This window comes from Mus musculus, chromosome 4 (genome assembly GCF_000001635.26).
Source record: "Mus musculus strain C57BL/6J chromosome 4, GRCm38.p6 C57BL/6J".
In the NCBI taxonomy this organism is placed as follows: Eukaryota; Metazoa; Chordata; class Mammalia; order Rodentia; family Muridae; genus Mus; species Mus musculus.
This window is the reverse complement of record NC_000070.6, coordinates 130906408-130918712: the sequence shown is the minus strand read 5'-3', so window position 1 is coordinate 130918712 and position 12305 is coordinate 130906408. Positions and strand designations below refer to the sequence as shown.

The 12305-nt window shown below is 52.3% G+C and overlaps 1 protein-coding gene and 1 long non-coding RNA gene across 6 annotated transcripts in view; one reads left to right on the top strand and one right to left on the bottom strand.

Annotated features, from left to right (window-relative positions):
- Laptm5 (lysosomal-associated protein transmembrane 5) overlaps positions 1–5823 on the bottom strand; it is a 23259-nt gene extending 17436 nt beyond the window's left edge. Inside the window, exons 1-2 of one of the 2 annotated variants that reach the window (XM_017320001.1) lie at positions 5807–5823; positions 5279–5511 (exon numbers count right to left, since the gene is read on the bottom strand). In XM_017320001.1, coding sequence (XP_017175490.1) covers positions 5279–5365 — 87 coding nt within the window. In that variant the 5' untranslated portion in view covers positions 5366–5511; positions 5807–5823. Of the gene's footprint in view, positions 1–5278; positions 5512–5806 lie in introns of those variants that run through there. The other variant, NM_010686.4, reaches the window with a different exon arrangement.
- On the top strand, positions 4821–12305 carry Gm38599. 4 transcript variants are annotated; one of them, XR_001784452.2, is made up of 5 exons: positions 4821–4938; positions 8609–8746; positions 10114–10159; positions 11089–11197; positions 11729–12305. It is a non-coding gene; the product is annotated as a predicted gene, 38599 (long non-coding RNA). The 4 variants fall into 4 exon arrangements; XR_881443.2 differs by lacking the exon at positions 10114–10159 and having other exon boundaries at positions 4827–4938; positions 11729–12302; XR_881444.2 differs by lacking the exons at positions 4821–4938; positions 10114–10159 and adding an exon at positions 5415–5476 and having other exon boundaries at positions 11729–12304.

Here is a 12305-nt window from a genome sequence, read left to right as displayed (position 1 = left end):
CCCACACCCTCCCGAGCCTCAGCTCTCTGAGGCAGGCTCTATCAGGAGCCCCACTTTCCCCATGGTGCAGGTGATGCTGAAATTGAATCTTGACATGTGTGCCCTACATCTAAGAATATGGCTGCTGGGTGCGACAGCTCCAGGCTGGCTACCAGGAACATCACTATGCCCCAGCTTCTGTCTGGATCAGGAACCCAGGCTTTTTGTTCCTTATCACAAACCAGTTGGCCTGTCCCCTTGGCAGCCCCGCTTGGCTTCCCTGTGCCTCAGTTTCCTCTTCTACAGAATTGAGAATGTAGAAGCAGCTGCTGTGGGGGTGGGGTGGGGCTCTCACTTGACACGCTGACTCCCCGGGCACCTGGAGGAACCCGAGGCTCTGTTCTGAGGATAGGATTAGAGCCAGGTATCACCAGGTGCTTTCCTGGAGTTCTGAGCACCCCACCCCCACCCCCAGTCTAAGGCAGATGGGTCTCCTCAGAGACTCAAGCTCAGAACCAATCCTTTGTACTGAACCACTGCTCTGGGCTGAGAATGAAAGCCTTGCTTCTTGGGTCACTGTGTCCTCGTCCTGGCAGAGAAGCCTTGGCCTGGCATAAACCAGTCCTAACTCAGTGCAGCTTCTACCCCCTGGCACAGAAGTGTTGGATGCCTCCCTGGTTATGCCTCTCCCACAACAGGGGGACCCTCCAGCAAGATGTCCTAAATGGTACTGAGGAGAAACCAGAACCCTGGCCTAACTCTGCTGGCCTCCCCACAGCAGGAAAGACACACAGAGGTGGCCAGATCCTGCCTCTGTCCAGCCAGGGTATTAAAGAAGAAGGTGCTAGATTGTCAGGCCTTAGCTGAGACTTTCCCGAGAGACCAATGGGGCTGATTCTTAGATCCCTGTTGAGCACTTGAGCTTGCAAAAGGAGACTGACCTCTGCGGTTGGTCACATGGCCAGCTAACACCCTCCTCCCGCCCATGTCACCAAGGACTGCCAAGCTCAGATCCTCAGAAGAATCACCCTTAGCACAGAGACCATTGGCCTCCATTAACAGCTGGAAGAGGTGAGGCTCAGACAGCAATGATAGACACCTGTGTGCTCAGGGTCATGTCCCCAGTGAGTGACATACATCCCACACTGCCCACAACACGAAGTTAAGGAGGGAGACTTGGAGTTCCGAGGCAAGCAAGTCAGAGGGACTTCCTGGAAAAAGCTTCCTTGAAGATCCCAAGAAAGAGAAATGAATCCCAGAGCACTGAGGGGCCTCTCAGACAGGCAAGCTACCCCAGCCAGGGCCTAGGAGTCCCATTGCCCCTTCTCTGCCTGTCTACACGATTTGAACACAGAAAACCAGGATGGTGACTTTCTGTGTACAATGCAGTGCTCTGTCAACATGACACAGTTGCCCTGCTTTAAACCACGCATGATGTTTATCTGCAAGTTGCTGGCCAATCAATGCACCAATAATATCCCCATAAGCCCGTTACACGGCACATGGGGATAGACAGCTCTCCCATACTTTGTCCAGTCCACCCTCCAGAAGAGAAACCTCATTCCCAGATCCACTGAAAGAGGAGAAAGAAAATTTCACAGAGAAGATGCCTGCAAGGTGCACCACCCTTCTAAGCAATGCCTTAAGCAGGCTGATTGTCACGCAGGCCACCAGGCACCAAATACCCAGCAGAATTCCTCAGCGCCATCCCAGTCCACAATCCCAGAGACTCCAGCAGACCAGAGAGCCCAAGGCTGCCCAGGGGGGCCCAAGAAGGATGGCACCCGGTGTGACAGGAACCCAGACTCTGAAACAGAAAAAGGATATGGACAGAAAGAGAAAGCAGTCTGTAGGTCCTGACAGGCAGTTGTCACAGGCGTGTCCCACTGATGTGAGACAGGAGAGGGACACTGGGGAGTTCTCTGCACTGAATCTGCCGCTTCCTCTAAATCTGAAACTGTCCTGAAAACAAAATGCTTGCTTTAAAAAGCAGTCTTCGTGCTGAGCCTCGTGGGCTGGCCTGTGATGCAGAGGTTCTGAAGGCTGAAGCAGGATGCCCACAAGTTCTAGGCCAGCCTGGGCAACTTAGCTGACGCTGTGTCAAAATAGAAAGAGGAGTGGGAGTGTGCTGGTGGGTTTCCCTGGTACTCCTGAGGCCCTTGGTCCCACCCTTCCTAGTATCACAATAAAGGAAAGAAGAGAGGGGAGAGAAATATTTCAGTGGTGTGTGCCTGGAAACACAGACCTGGGGAGGCTGAAGCAGGAGAGTGAGTTCTAAGCCGGCTTGGGCTGCATAGCAAGACCTGGCCTCAAAGACATGAAAGAAAAGAAGGCAAATTCAGAAAAGTGAGGGGAAAATAGACCTTTTACAGTTCCCGGCTAGTGACTGCCCATTCATCCCCACTCTCTCTGGTGGTAGCTTGCCCCTTCCACCTAAGAGTCTGTGTAGATTTCTCTGGTCACCGCAAGTACCAGCCCCACCCCACCCCCACCCCAATATCAGGAAGAGAAGCAGGAACCCAGCAAGAGAGAGCCCAGGAATTTCTCTACTAAAAGACCGGCCAGTGCCCCCTCTCCCTTCCTGCCACCAACTTAGGACACAAGGAAGAACTCAGAGGCCATCCAGGGACCCTGCTCTCATTCCCCTGTGCCCAAGGCAAGCCGGGGGCCTGGAGCATCCGAGCACAAACCCGTTGGCCAGGTAGGATCTTCCTGTAACTGCACCCTACAGTTCCACAAAGCGTGGCCCCATCTCGGTCGTCAATGGCCCAATTTAATCCTCCCCACAGGGACCAAGTGCACAAATAGCTCTCAACGTACAGAGAAGTCACCCATGGCTGGCTCCAGATGACGGCAGCATGAGTGACTGGTACATCTGGTGGTGGCTTCTCTTTTTTCTACCAGATGTTTGACGTCCTGTTGGCACACCTGGCACCCACCTGCTGTGCCAAAGGAAAGCCCCCCTCCAACCCCCAGCCCTTTTCCTGATGGAAGTGGAAAAGCGCCTCTGGCCAAGGAGGTAGGAAGATCATCTGTGTGTTCTAACCCAGTCCCTGGGATGGGTATCTGACTTTCAGGCTTCTCTGCTCTTTCTTATACCCCTACCCCGCGGCTCTACAACATTCCATGGCTCTGAATGACTCACATACCACGCAGTGGTTTTGCAGACTGCACAATCATGGCTCAAAGTCTAGGGACCTGGAACGGTGGCTAGGAGGTGACCTTCTTAACACAATGCAAAGAATGACCAAGCCCCAAATAACACTGGAGCACCAGAGGAAAGGCTCAAAGGCTCAACTTCACACAAAGTCACTTCCTCCCCCCACCAACTGTCTCAGTAGGGTCCGGAACCTGGCATACCTCGGGCACACCAGCTCCTCATCCACACTCCCCCTCCCACACTACAGTATCCCCACCTGTGACACTCACTCCAGGAAGCCTTCCCTGATCGCTTGACCCACAGTGTCCTGATCTTTATGGAAACGGGACATCACTCATGCACCCACAGCTGAGGTGCTTAGACCGCATGAATAAAAAGAAAACCCAATGGTTGCACGATGCAGCCTGCCAGGTTTATTTACTTTTTAATATGTTTATGCTCTTCTGAGATGCCAGCCAATCAGACAGGAAACATTTCTCTGCAAGACAGGAGCAGAGCCACCAGAGCAGATGGAGCAAGGGTTCCAGCGACCGCAAGCCCCTCCACCCCACTGAAGCCACTTAGTGACCCACCCCCACCTCCAGCATACTGCAAACGTCTAAGTTCAAAGATCCCATCCACAGCCCCTGGTCTCCACTTTAGATAGGGAAGCAAGCCCCAAGCCGGGTTTTCCCAGGAGCTCAAACAGCTGGCTCTGGCAGAGCTGGCATAAGGACCCTTGTCACGTCCTTCCCAGAATGGTGTGCTATCTCAGCAATGACAATCTGAAAGAATTGATGCCGAGACAGAGTGCCACCGCCCCTCTCAGCTCCTGTGCTGGCTGAGGCTGTACAGGACAGACTCTGAGTCTCCCCATCCCCCATGCCAGGCCCTAGAACAGTGGTTCTCAACCTATGGGTTGAGACCTTTTTGACAACTCTTTATCTAAAAATATATTTACATTATGATTCATAACAGTAGTAAAATTATGGTTATGAAGTAGCAATGAAAATAATGTTACGGTTGGGGAGGGTGGGGTCACCACAACGTGAGGGACCGTATTTAAGAGTCGCAACATTAGGAAGGTTGAGAACCCCTGCTTTCGGTGGACAGGTGGGTCAAGACACACTCATGGAAAGGCAGGGGACCATGTTGCACATGTCCCTCATGCTTTATAGATATCAACTTCACCCACACAGCCACCCAACACACAGCTCTTATCATCCTCATCTTCTGTTTTGATCTAAAGAAACAGGCTCAGAGAGGTTCAACAAGTCATGTGAGACTGCACAGCAAAGGCTGGGAATGGGGGAGGGGGGCAGGGAGGTGCACACAAGAGCTTCAGGACAGAACTGGTTTGTACCACTGCCTGGTGCCACACGGCCTGTGGCCGGAAGCAGATGTCACCAGGCTCTGCGCAGCAGCCTACGGATTTAGGTTGATTTTGAGGAAGCTCTTCCAGGCCCAGGAGAGCTGTTAGCCACAGGTTCTGTCTGAGTCACTGAAGCCAAGAAATGTTTGGGCCTCAGAGAGCTAAGTGTGGCCAGGGGCAGGGGGTGAGGGGTAAATCCCAGCAGAAGAGAACAGAGACTCCAACTTTAGGCCACTCCAAAGGGAGAGCCTTATCCCTGGTCACTAAGACTGGACCTGGGGTCACACTGTGACAATGACAGCCACTGTGACATGCTGGCTGCCCCCCACCACCCCCAAGCAGTTCCCCAGCCACAAAGCTTAAGCCATCCTTGAAGGGAGAAGGTGGCAGCTTGACTGAGCTGTGAGCTGAGAGGAAGCAGTCGCTGGTTCCCAGTAGAAGTCCAAAGGTAAACCCAGACCCCAGACTAGGAAAGGGCCCAGAAAGCCCTACACCCGGGCCTGTGTGGAGCTTGGCATCCTGGAACAATCCCAACCTGCACTCCTCCCCGTTGCCAGCCTGCCTTTCTCTTTGCACAGCCACAACCAAAAGGGCACTATTCTGTTCAACTCCACAGGGAACTACTAAGGCCCAGAGTAGCACAGGGCTTGTCCAGGGTCCCACAGACAAGTAATAGGTAGCAATCCCCCAGTTGGAAGGTCTCAGTGTGTCCTCACGCACACACACACACACACACACACACACACACACACACACACACCAAACACCCCAGACTCCCCAATACTCACTATGTGGTAAATGGCCAGGGCTATGGTGGCGACTCGGATGTTGAAACAACAGCATGTCTGTCTGACCGGCGCTGCACGGGAGGCCATGGTGCGCAGTCCCCTCTTCGGAGGCTCTGAGTAAGGAGTCTTGGGCCCACAGCAGAACAAAAAAGAGGAAGCCACAGGCTGCCTGCCTCACTTCCGCCTTGCCCTCAGACGGTAGGGGCCAGGTCTGTAAGTCTGGGTTGTAGCAGCTGCAGGGGAGGGAAGGGGGGGGGGGGTCACAGGGAGCCCGACTGAGGCATCTACCACTCCCAGGGGCTCCAATGCTTCACCAGGGCTGGGCTCCGCATTTATATGCACTCTGCTTCCTGGATGCTGAACACCGCCCTAGAAGCCCTTTTCTAGAAAAAGAATCCGATATGGAAATCTGTCCCTAATCAAACAGTAGTTCTAATGGAAGGATTCAAACTCAAATGTGTCTGGTTGTAAAAACAGTAGCTGTCAGTAAACTGCTCCTTCGAGATCCTGTGAAGCTTAGCTCCTTACCTGGGCTGTTCCAGGGAGGGACTGTTGGTTTGGTTTGGTTTGGTTTGGTTTGGTTTGGTCTGGTCTGATTTGGTTTGGTTTGCGGGGGGAGGGGGGGGGCAGGGTTTCTTTGTAGAGCCCTGGCTGTCCTGGAACTCACTCTGTAGAGCAGGCTGGCCTCAAACTTATAGAGATCTGCCTGCTTCTCCCTACCAAGTGTTGGGATTAAAGGCGAATACTGTCACTTCCCAGGAGGAGGTGCTATTCTTATCCCCATTGCACAGATGAAAAAACTGAGGCACAGGATGAAGCCATTTCTCCCTTGCAGTCACCAAGATAGTCTAAAAAGGAGTGGGAACTGGAACGGAGGCCAACTGCCTCTAGAGTAGTAATTCTCAACCTGTGGATCATAACCTGTCCAGGGGTCGGCCGACCCTTTCATGGGAGTCACATATCAGATATTCTGGATATCAGATATTTACATTACAACTCATAGCAGAAGTAAAATTACAGTTATGAGGTAGCAACAAAACATAATTTTATGGGTGGGGATCACCACAGCATGAGGAACTAACTGTGTTAAAGGACCACAGCACCAGGAAGGTTGAGAACCGCTGCCCTAGAGGCCCTCCCTGAAGCTGGGCTTCTCACACATCTCCATCTCCTCCTCACTCTGGGCTCTGAAGAATTGTCACATGGGAAGCCATAGGCATGAGTGTGTACCAGGCCCCTGTAATAGGCTCTTTCTCTTGTGGTCTGTAACCCCTGGAGGAGATCTGGGAGACCCCTGGCCGAACCCGCTTTGCAGGGTCCCTCGAGACAGAAACCTGGGATTGTGCGTTCTTCCCCACTCTCTAAGAAACGTTGGAATTAGTAAGTTTGAGACTCTTCCCTGACTTAAGACTCTTCCCTGATGTCTCAGGGGATAAATGACCCACGCTGCAATAAAGGAAGGGACAAGAAGCCCTTGCTCAGACCTGTGGGAAGCCCCAAGCAGGTGTCCTGTGACACTGTGGAGTTTGGATTGGACACCACAGCATTTTTTGCCCCAGGAGAGATTAGAAACGGCCCCCAGCATACTCATCTTGAAAAGAGTTGTCCTGTCAGGGCAACAAAATCAGGCAGGTTGAGCACTGGGGGGATAGCTTAATCGATAGAGTATTTGCCAAGCAAGCTTGAGGACCTGAGGTCCTGAGTTCAGGTTCCCAGCACACGTGTGCTGGCTTGGTAAGGTGGCCCATCTGCAATCCGGTAGGTGAACTCCGGGTTGAGTGAGAGAACCTGTCTCCAAAACTAATATGGAGAGCCATTGAGAAAGACACTCAGAGTCAACACCTGGCTTACACACACACACACACACACACACACACACACACACACACACAAGCTCCTGGCAGACCTGGTCATCCCTTCAATACTTCATTTGAAAGTCACTTTCTTCTTCAAAAGTCTTGCTGAGCCCTGACATAAAAGGACTCGTAGCCTGGGTTCGAATCCTGACAACTTCCAGCTGGGTAAGGAGAGCAGCAGAGGGACCAGGGTGGATGCCCTGGAGTAGAACTGAGCACTTCTGGGAAACCCCAAGGCCCCTGGGATCTGATGGCTGGAAAGGTGATGGACAGACACAAATCATGACAGACAGCCTGCGGTAATACTACCGTGGTCTGGAGAGCCAGGTGCAGAGCCGGTTCCGAGGAGAGGGATAAGGCATACCTACCCTGTGTGACATCAGTTTAAACAATCTGCAGACAGACAATTTTGCTTTTATAGTGATAAATTTATTTTAATGTGCCTTATAAAAATACATGATAGCCAGCCCATGAATTCTATGACTCCTCCTTGACAAGACCTTATAAAGCTCCAGTTTAAAACAGACACATTAAATTAAAAGGCAGTTGGTGGATTTAAAGGAAATAGTAAGGAGGTCTTGCCTGCATGTAGACATGGCGGCTACAACCCAGCTTGAAATCTCGGGCCCCTGGGAAAGCCCAGCCCCTCCCAGTTGCTGCATTATCTCAAGAACAGAGCTTGGCCTCTCTGAGCTGCTGTTTCCACACTGCAGAGGCTGCGGGGCAGACGAAGTGAGGGGGGGGGGGCGGTCACAGGAAGCATCTGTTGGCTTCCGCTCTGGCAGTCCCGCCCACCCCTTCATCTACACCCTGCTGGAGGGCTGTGAGGAGACAGAGGTGAGATTTGAACCCAAGTCCCCCACAGACACACACACACACACACACACACACACACTCCCTCCTTACACTGTCTACCTGCCAAGACCTGGAGTCCCTTGCTCCTGGCTGGGTCACCTGACTCCACAGGCTAGTGACTCCCTGTGGAGGCCACAGTCCCCTTGGGAATGAACCTGACTAGTTCTTTTCCCCCTGCAACTGTCCTGAGGAGCAGGTGACCGGTATCCTTAAAACCAGACTCTACCAGAGGCCACCATTGTTGGCAGGACAGAGCACCCCACAGCACCCACCTGGTAACCCTGAAATCCACACTTGATTATTTTACATGGTAAAGTGACTTCTAGAGAGGATTGGGTTACATGTGTGTGTGTGCCACACACACACTCCGCTCTGTAAGTGAAGAGAGGGAACAGGAGACAATAAGACAGGAAGGTACCACAGGGCTGACTCTGAAGGTCGAGGATGGGTCCAGGAGCCCAGGATTGCTGGCTACTTTTTGGAGCTGGAAGAGACAGAAGAGGAGATCCACCCCTGGGGGCTCCTGATCTCTGAGCTTAGCTGTCAGGATCCATCTGGATTCCCAGCCTTCCGATTATAAAACAACAAACTCCTGTTATTCTTGTGACTTGCTCTTCAGATGCTAATATTATAGAACCCACAGTCCCTGCACAGGCTCCACGGAACCATACTCCATATCGATACGCATGGAGCCCTCAACTTCCTGGTGGTGACTGTGGTTGGACCAAGATGGCCCAGGACAACCCTCACTTCCTAGGTGAGAATTAAGAACATACAGAGACCGGCAACAGGGACTTCTCCTGAGCGGTCTGTCTTTTCCTGGTAGAAATGGCAGGCCCGAGTTCCTTCCCACCAAACTTGCACTCTCCCTGCTGGCCAATGGAGCCCCGGATAGCTCAGACCCTCCGAAGTCACCCACGTTAGGAGTAACAGAAGGCTTCAATCTCTTCACAAAATTGTCTTTGTGCCGTGTCTGATAAGAGCAGATCTGGGATCCCAGCTGCTCAGGAGCGAGTTCAGGGCTAGCCTAGGCAACTTAGTGAGACACTGTCTCAAATAGAGAGGTCTGGGAGCGCAGATAAGTGGCCGAGTGTGTGGGTTGGTAGCGTGTGAGGCTCTGGGTCCCAGCCCCAGTGCTGCAAAACACAATAAATCGGTAACATAGCATCTTTGAAAAGGAGCTGTCTGGTGGGACTTCAAAGAGCGTAACGCATCAGCCATCCTGAGGAGACCGCGCTCCTGGTGGGGGGCCCTGGCTCTGTGGCCTGCCACAGCCTGCTCTCATCTAAACAGACCTCTGCTTCCTCCTCCTCCTCTGAGGAGTGCTCCTCAGAGTGCTCACCACTTTCTGTGAGGCCAGAGCTGGCTCAGAACATCCCTCTCCACCCACATGCTGGGAGGTAAAAATAACCCTCCCGGTTTCACCAAGCTTCACTCTTAAACAATGAACGTGGGAGTCGGTGTCCTTTCAGCCAACCCAGATGCCGCCATAGGAGAGGCTGCTATCAAATCTCCACCAGGTGGGGGTTGGGGGGGGGACCTCTGACCTCCATTATTGCTGTTACCTGTCCCGTCCTTGTTCAAGCCCCCCCACACACACCCCACAAACCCCTGCTCCAGCGGGAAAGGAAAGCAAATCGGTAGTCGGTACTCCTATCTGACCTGGGCTTGAAACAGGATACACAACAACCCAGCAGCAGAACCTTCTAGAAGGTATGAGAGGCTGTGAATGGGGCAGCTTTGGGAAGCTTCCGAGGGGGCCTCTTCTAACCCTAGGGTGACCACTATGAGGCCTTCTGCCTGCTCAGAAGTATTATGCTTTTGGGACCCTGTGACCCCACCCTCCTCTGCCTTTTGGGGCTTGAAAATGAGACCTATAGGCCCAAGGATAGAGTCACAAGAAATGTGAGAAGCCACACAGCACTCTGTCCCTTTCAGTCCCACCCACTGTGCTGACCCTGACCTGATTGCTCTCCTATTCTGCTGAAAGGACACAACCCTGTGAGGGTCACCCTGGCAAACACAGCCTTGGGCCTGGACCAGGAAGATCCCAAGCTCCACTGAGCGCCAGGCTTTCAGGGGGTCCCACTCTGAGGCCATGTGCTGGTCCCTCTGTCCTCCCAGGTCATCAGCAGGCAGTGTAGAGGACATGGCTGCCCAGAAGACTCAGGTATAACACACACTCTTATGTTGAGACCTCCATGGGCCCTGCAGACAGGAGGCCTCAGAATCACTACCCCACAGTCGGCAGAGACTCTGTTGTTAATAGTCTGAACAGCCCGGCAGGTGCCTTTGGTTGAAGATCAGCACTGAGCGCCCACCAGGACCAAACACAGGGGAGGATGGGGGCAGGGGCATAGGTGTGACCAGTGCTATGGGAGGGAAGTGAAATTGTCACGCTGTCCCAATGTACACGTGCGAAACACGCTTACTAGTGCACACACACACATGAGCACATACGCATATACACGAGCACACACATATACACATACACATGCACATACTCATGCATACACACACACAAACACACACGAACACATAGACACACACATGAGCATGCAAACAGACATACATACATACACACACACAAACATACATGCACACACACACACACAAACACATGGACACACACATGAGCATACAGACACTCGTACACACACACATACATACATGCACACACACGCACACACACATACATGTACAAACACATGGATACACACATGAGCATACATGAGCATACACTCGTACATACACACACACACACACACATACATACATGCACGCACATGCACACACACACACACACATACATGTACACACACACATTGTTAACCTAGGAAGTGCCTAAAGCAGCACCTGTAGCTCACACTACAGGAAGAATTACTTCACAGGGCCTTTCCCTCACAAAGGGGATTTCTATTTAATCAAATAAAACAACAACGGCCAGACCACCAAACAAAAATAATAGGCCCTGCCCCTGAGAAAAGCTAAAAATAAAAAGCAAGGCAGAGAGCCATTTGTGCTATTTTATGCTTCGAACTACCTGCTGTCCAGCCCTTCTAGGAAACCTAAACTATTTTTCTGATTTAAAAAACACAGCTTTCCACGAGCATCGCTCCGCTAACCGTTGGCCGATCCCCTCCCCCCCAGAGAGGCAGCCACAGTGATGGAGGAGCGGCCTTTTTGGAATCATGAGGACAAAAGCTATGTATGCCAACTGGAGGGAAGAGACAGAAAGAGCCCAGGTCCCCAGTGACAGCACAGAGCCTGCCTCAGATCTGGAGTTTCCTTCCCTGAATATTTTATACTGTGGGAAAAAAAAAAAAAGAAAAAAGAAACGTGCCCAAGTATTCTAAATTCCTGTGTGAGTTCAACAAATGGCTTGTTTTAGAGCCACCGCGATGGCTCAGCGGGTAAAGGCGCTTGCTGCTAAGCCTGATAACCTGAGTTCAATCCCAGGGCCCGTGAGATGAGGGAGAGAACGGCTCTGGCCAGTTGTCCTCTGACTGCCGCATGTACACCAAAGCCTACTTTAGCGGCTTGGATCAGAGCCATCCACAAGACACATGGTGTATGGTTAGGTTCGTTAGCTTGAGGGAACCTAGAACTACCTAGGAGCTTAGAGATACGCTCCTGGATATTCATTGGTGTGAGGGGCTAGCTACACTCCGTTAATCGGGGTGGGATGTGGGCTGGAGTCCTAGCTGAGCACTGACCATTCCGCTCTCTCCGCTTCCAGACCGCAGACACGGTGTGACCAGAGATCTCACAGGCTGTTGGCTGCCCCCCACAACTTCCCTGTCATGACAGACAGTACCCTCAAGCCAGGAACCCAGACGAACCCTTCTTCCCTTAAGTTGCTTTGCTCGGTGTTCGCTTTTGCCTAAGCCACGAAAAAAAAATAATTCACAAGGTCTCTACTCTCAATGAGACAGCCAGCAAAGAAGATGTCCATCAAAGAGGCCTTAGTAGTCTGAGTGCACCGCTCCCAAGCCAGGCCCTGAAGAGATGTGTGACTGTGGGATATTCACTTCCCCACTCCAGCCTCTGTTTCCACATCTGTAACATCTGGGAAGGTCCAAGCACGCCCAACACCTCACTCTCTGAGGTCTGTGCCCAGCAGCTGGCCACCTTCCAGCAGGACGGAGCTAAGGCTGCTCTCTGGTTTCTTGACTTTGGGTAAAGAGCCAGGAGGCCCTGCTGCCTGCCAGGCCTCTGGCCCGCAGCTTCTGGAGCTGCCAATAAATCTCAGCAGGTGATGAAAAGAGCCGGCTCCTGCCAGCAAGCCACGGGCTAAAGAGCCCCATTGTGGCTAG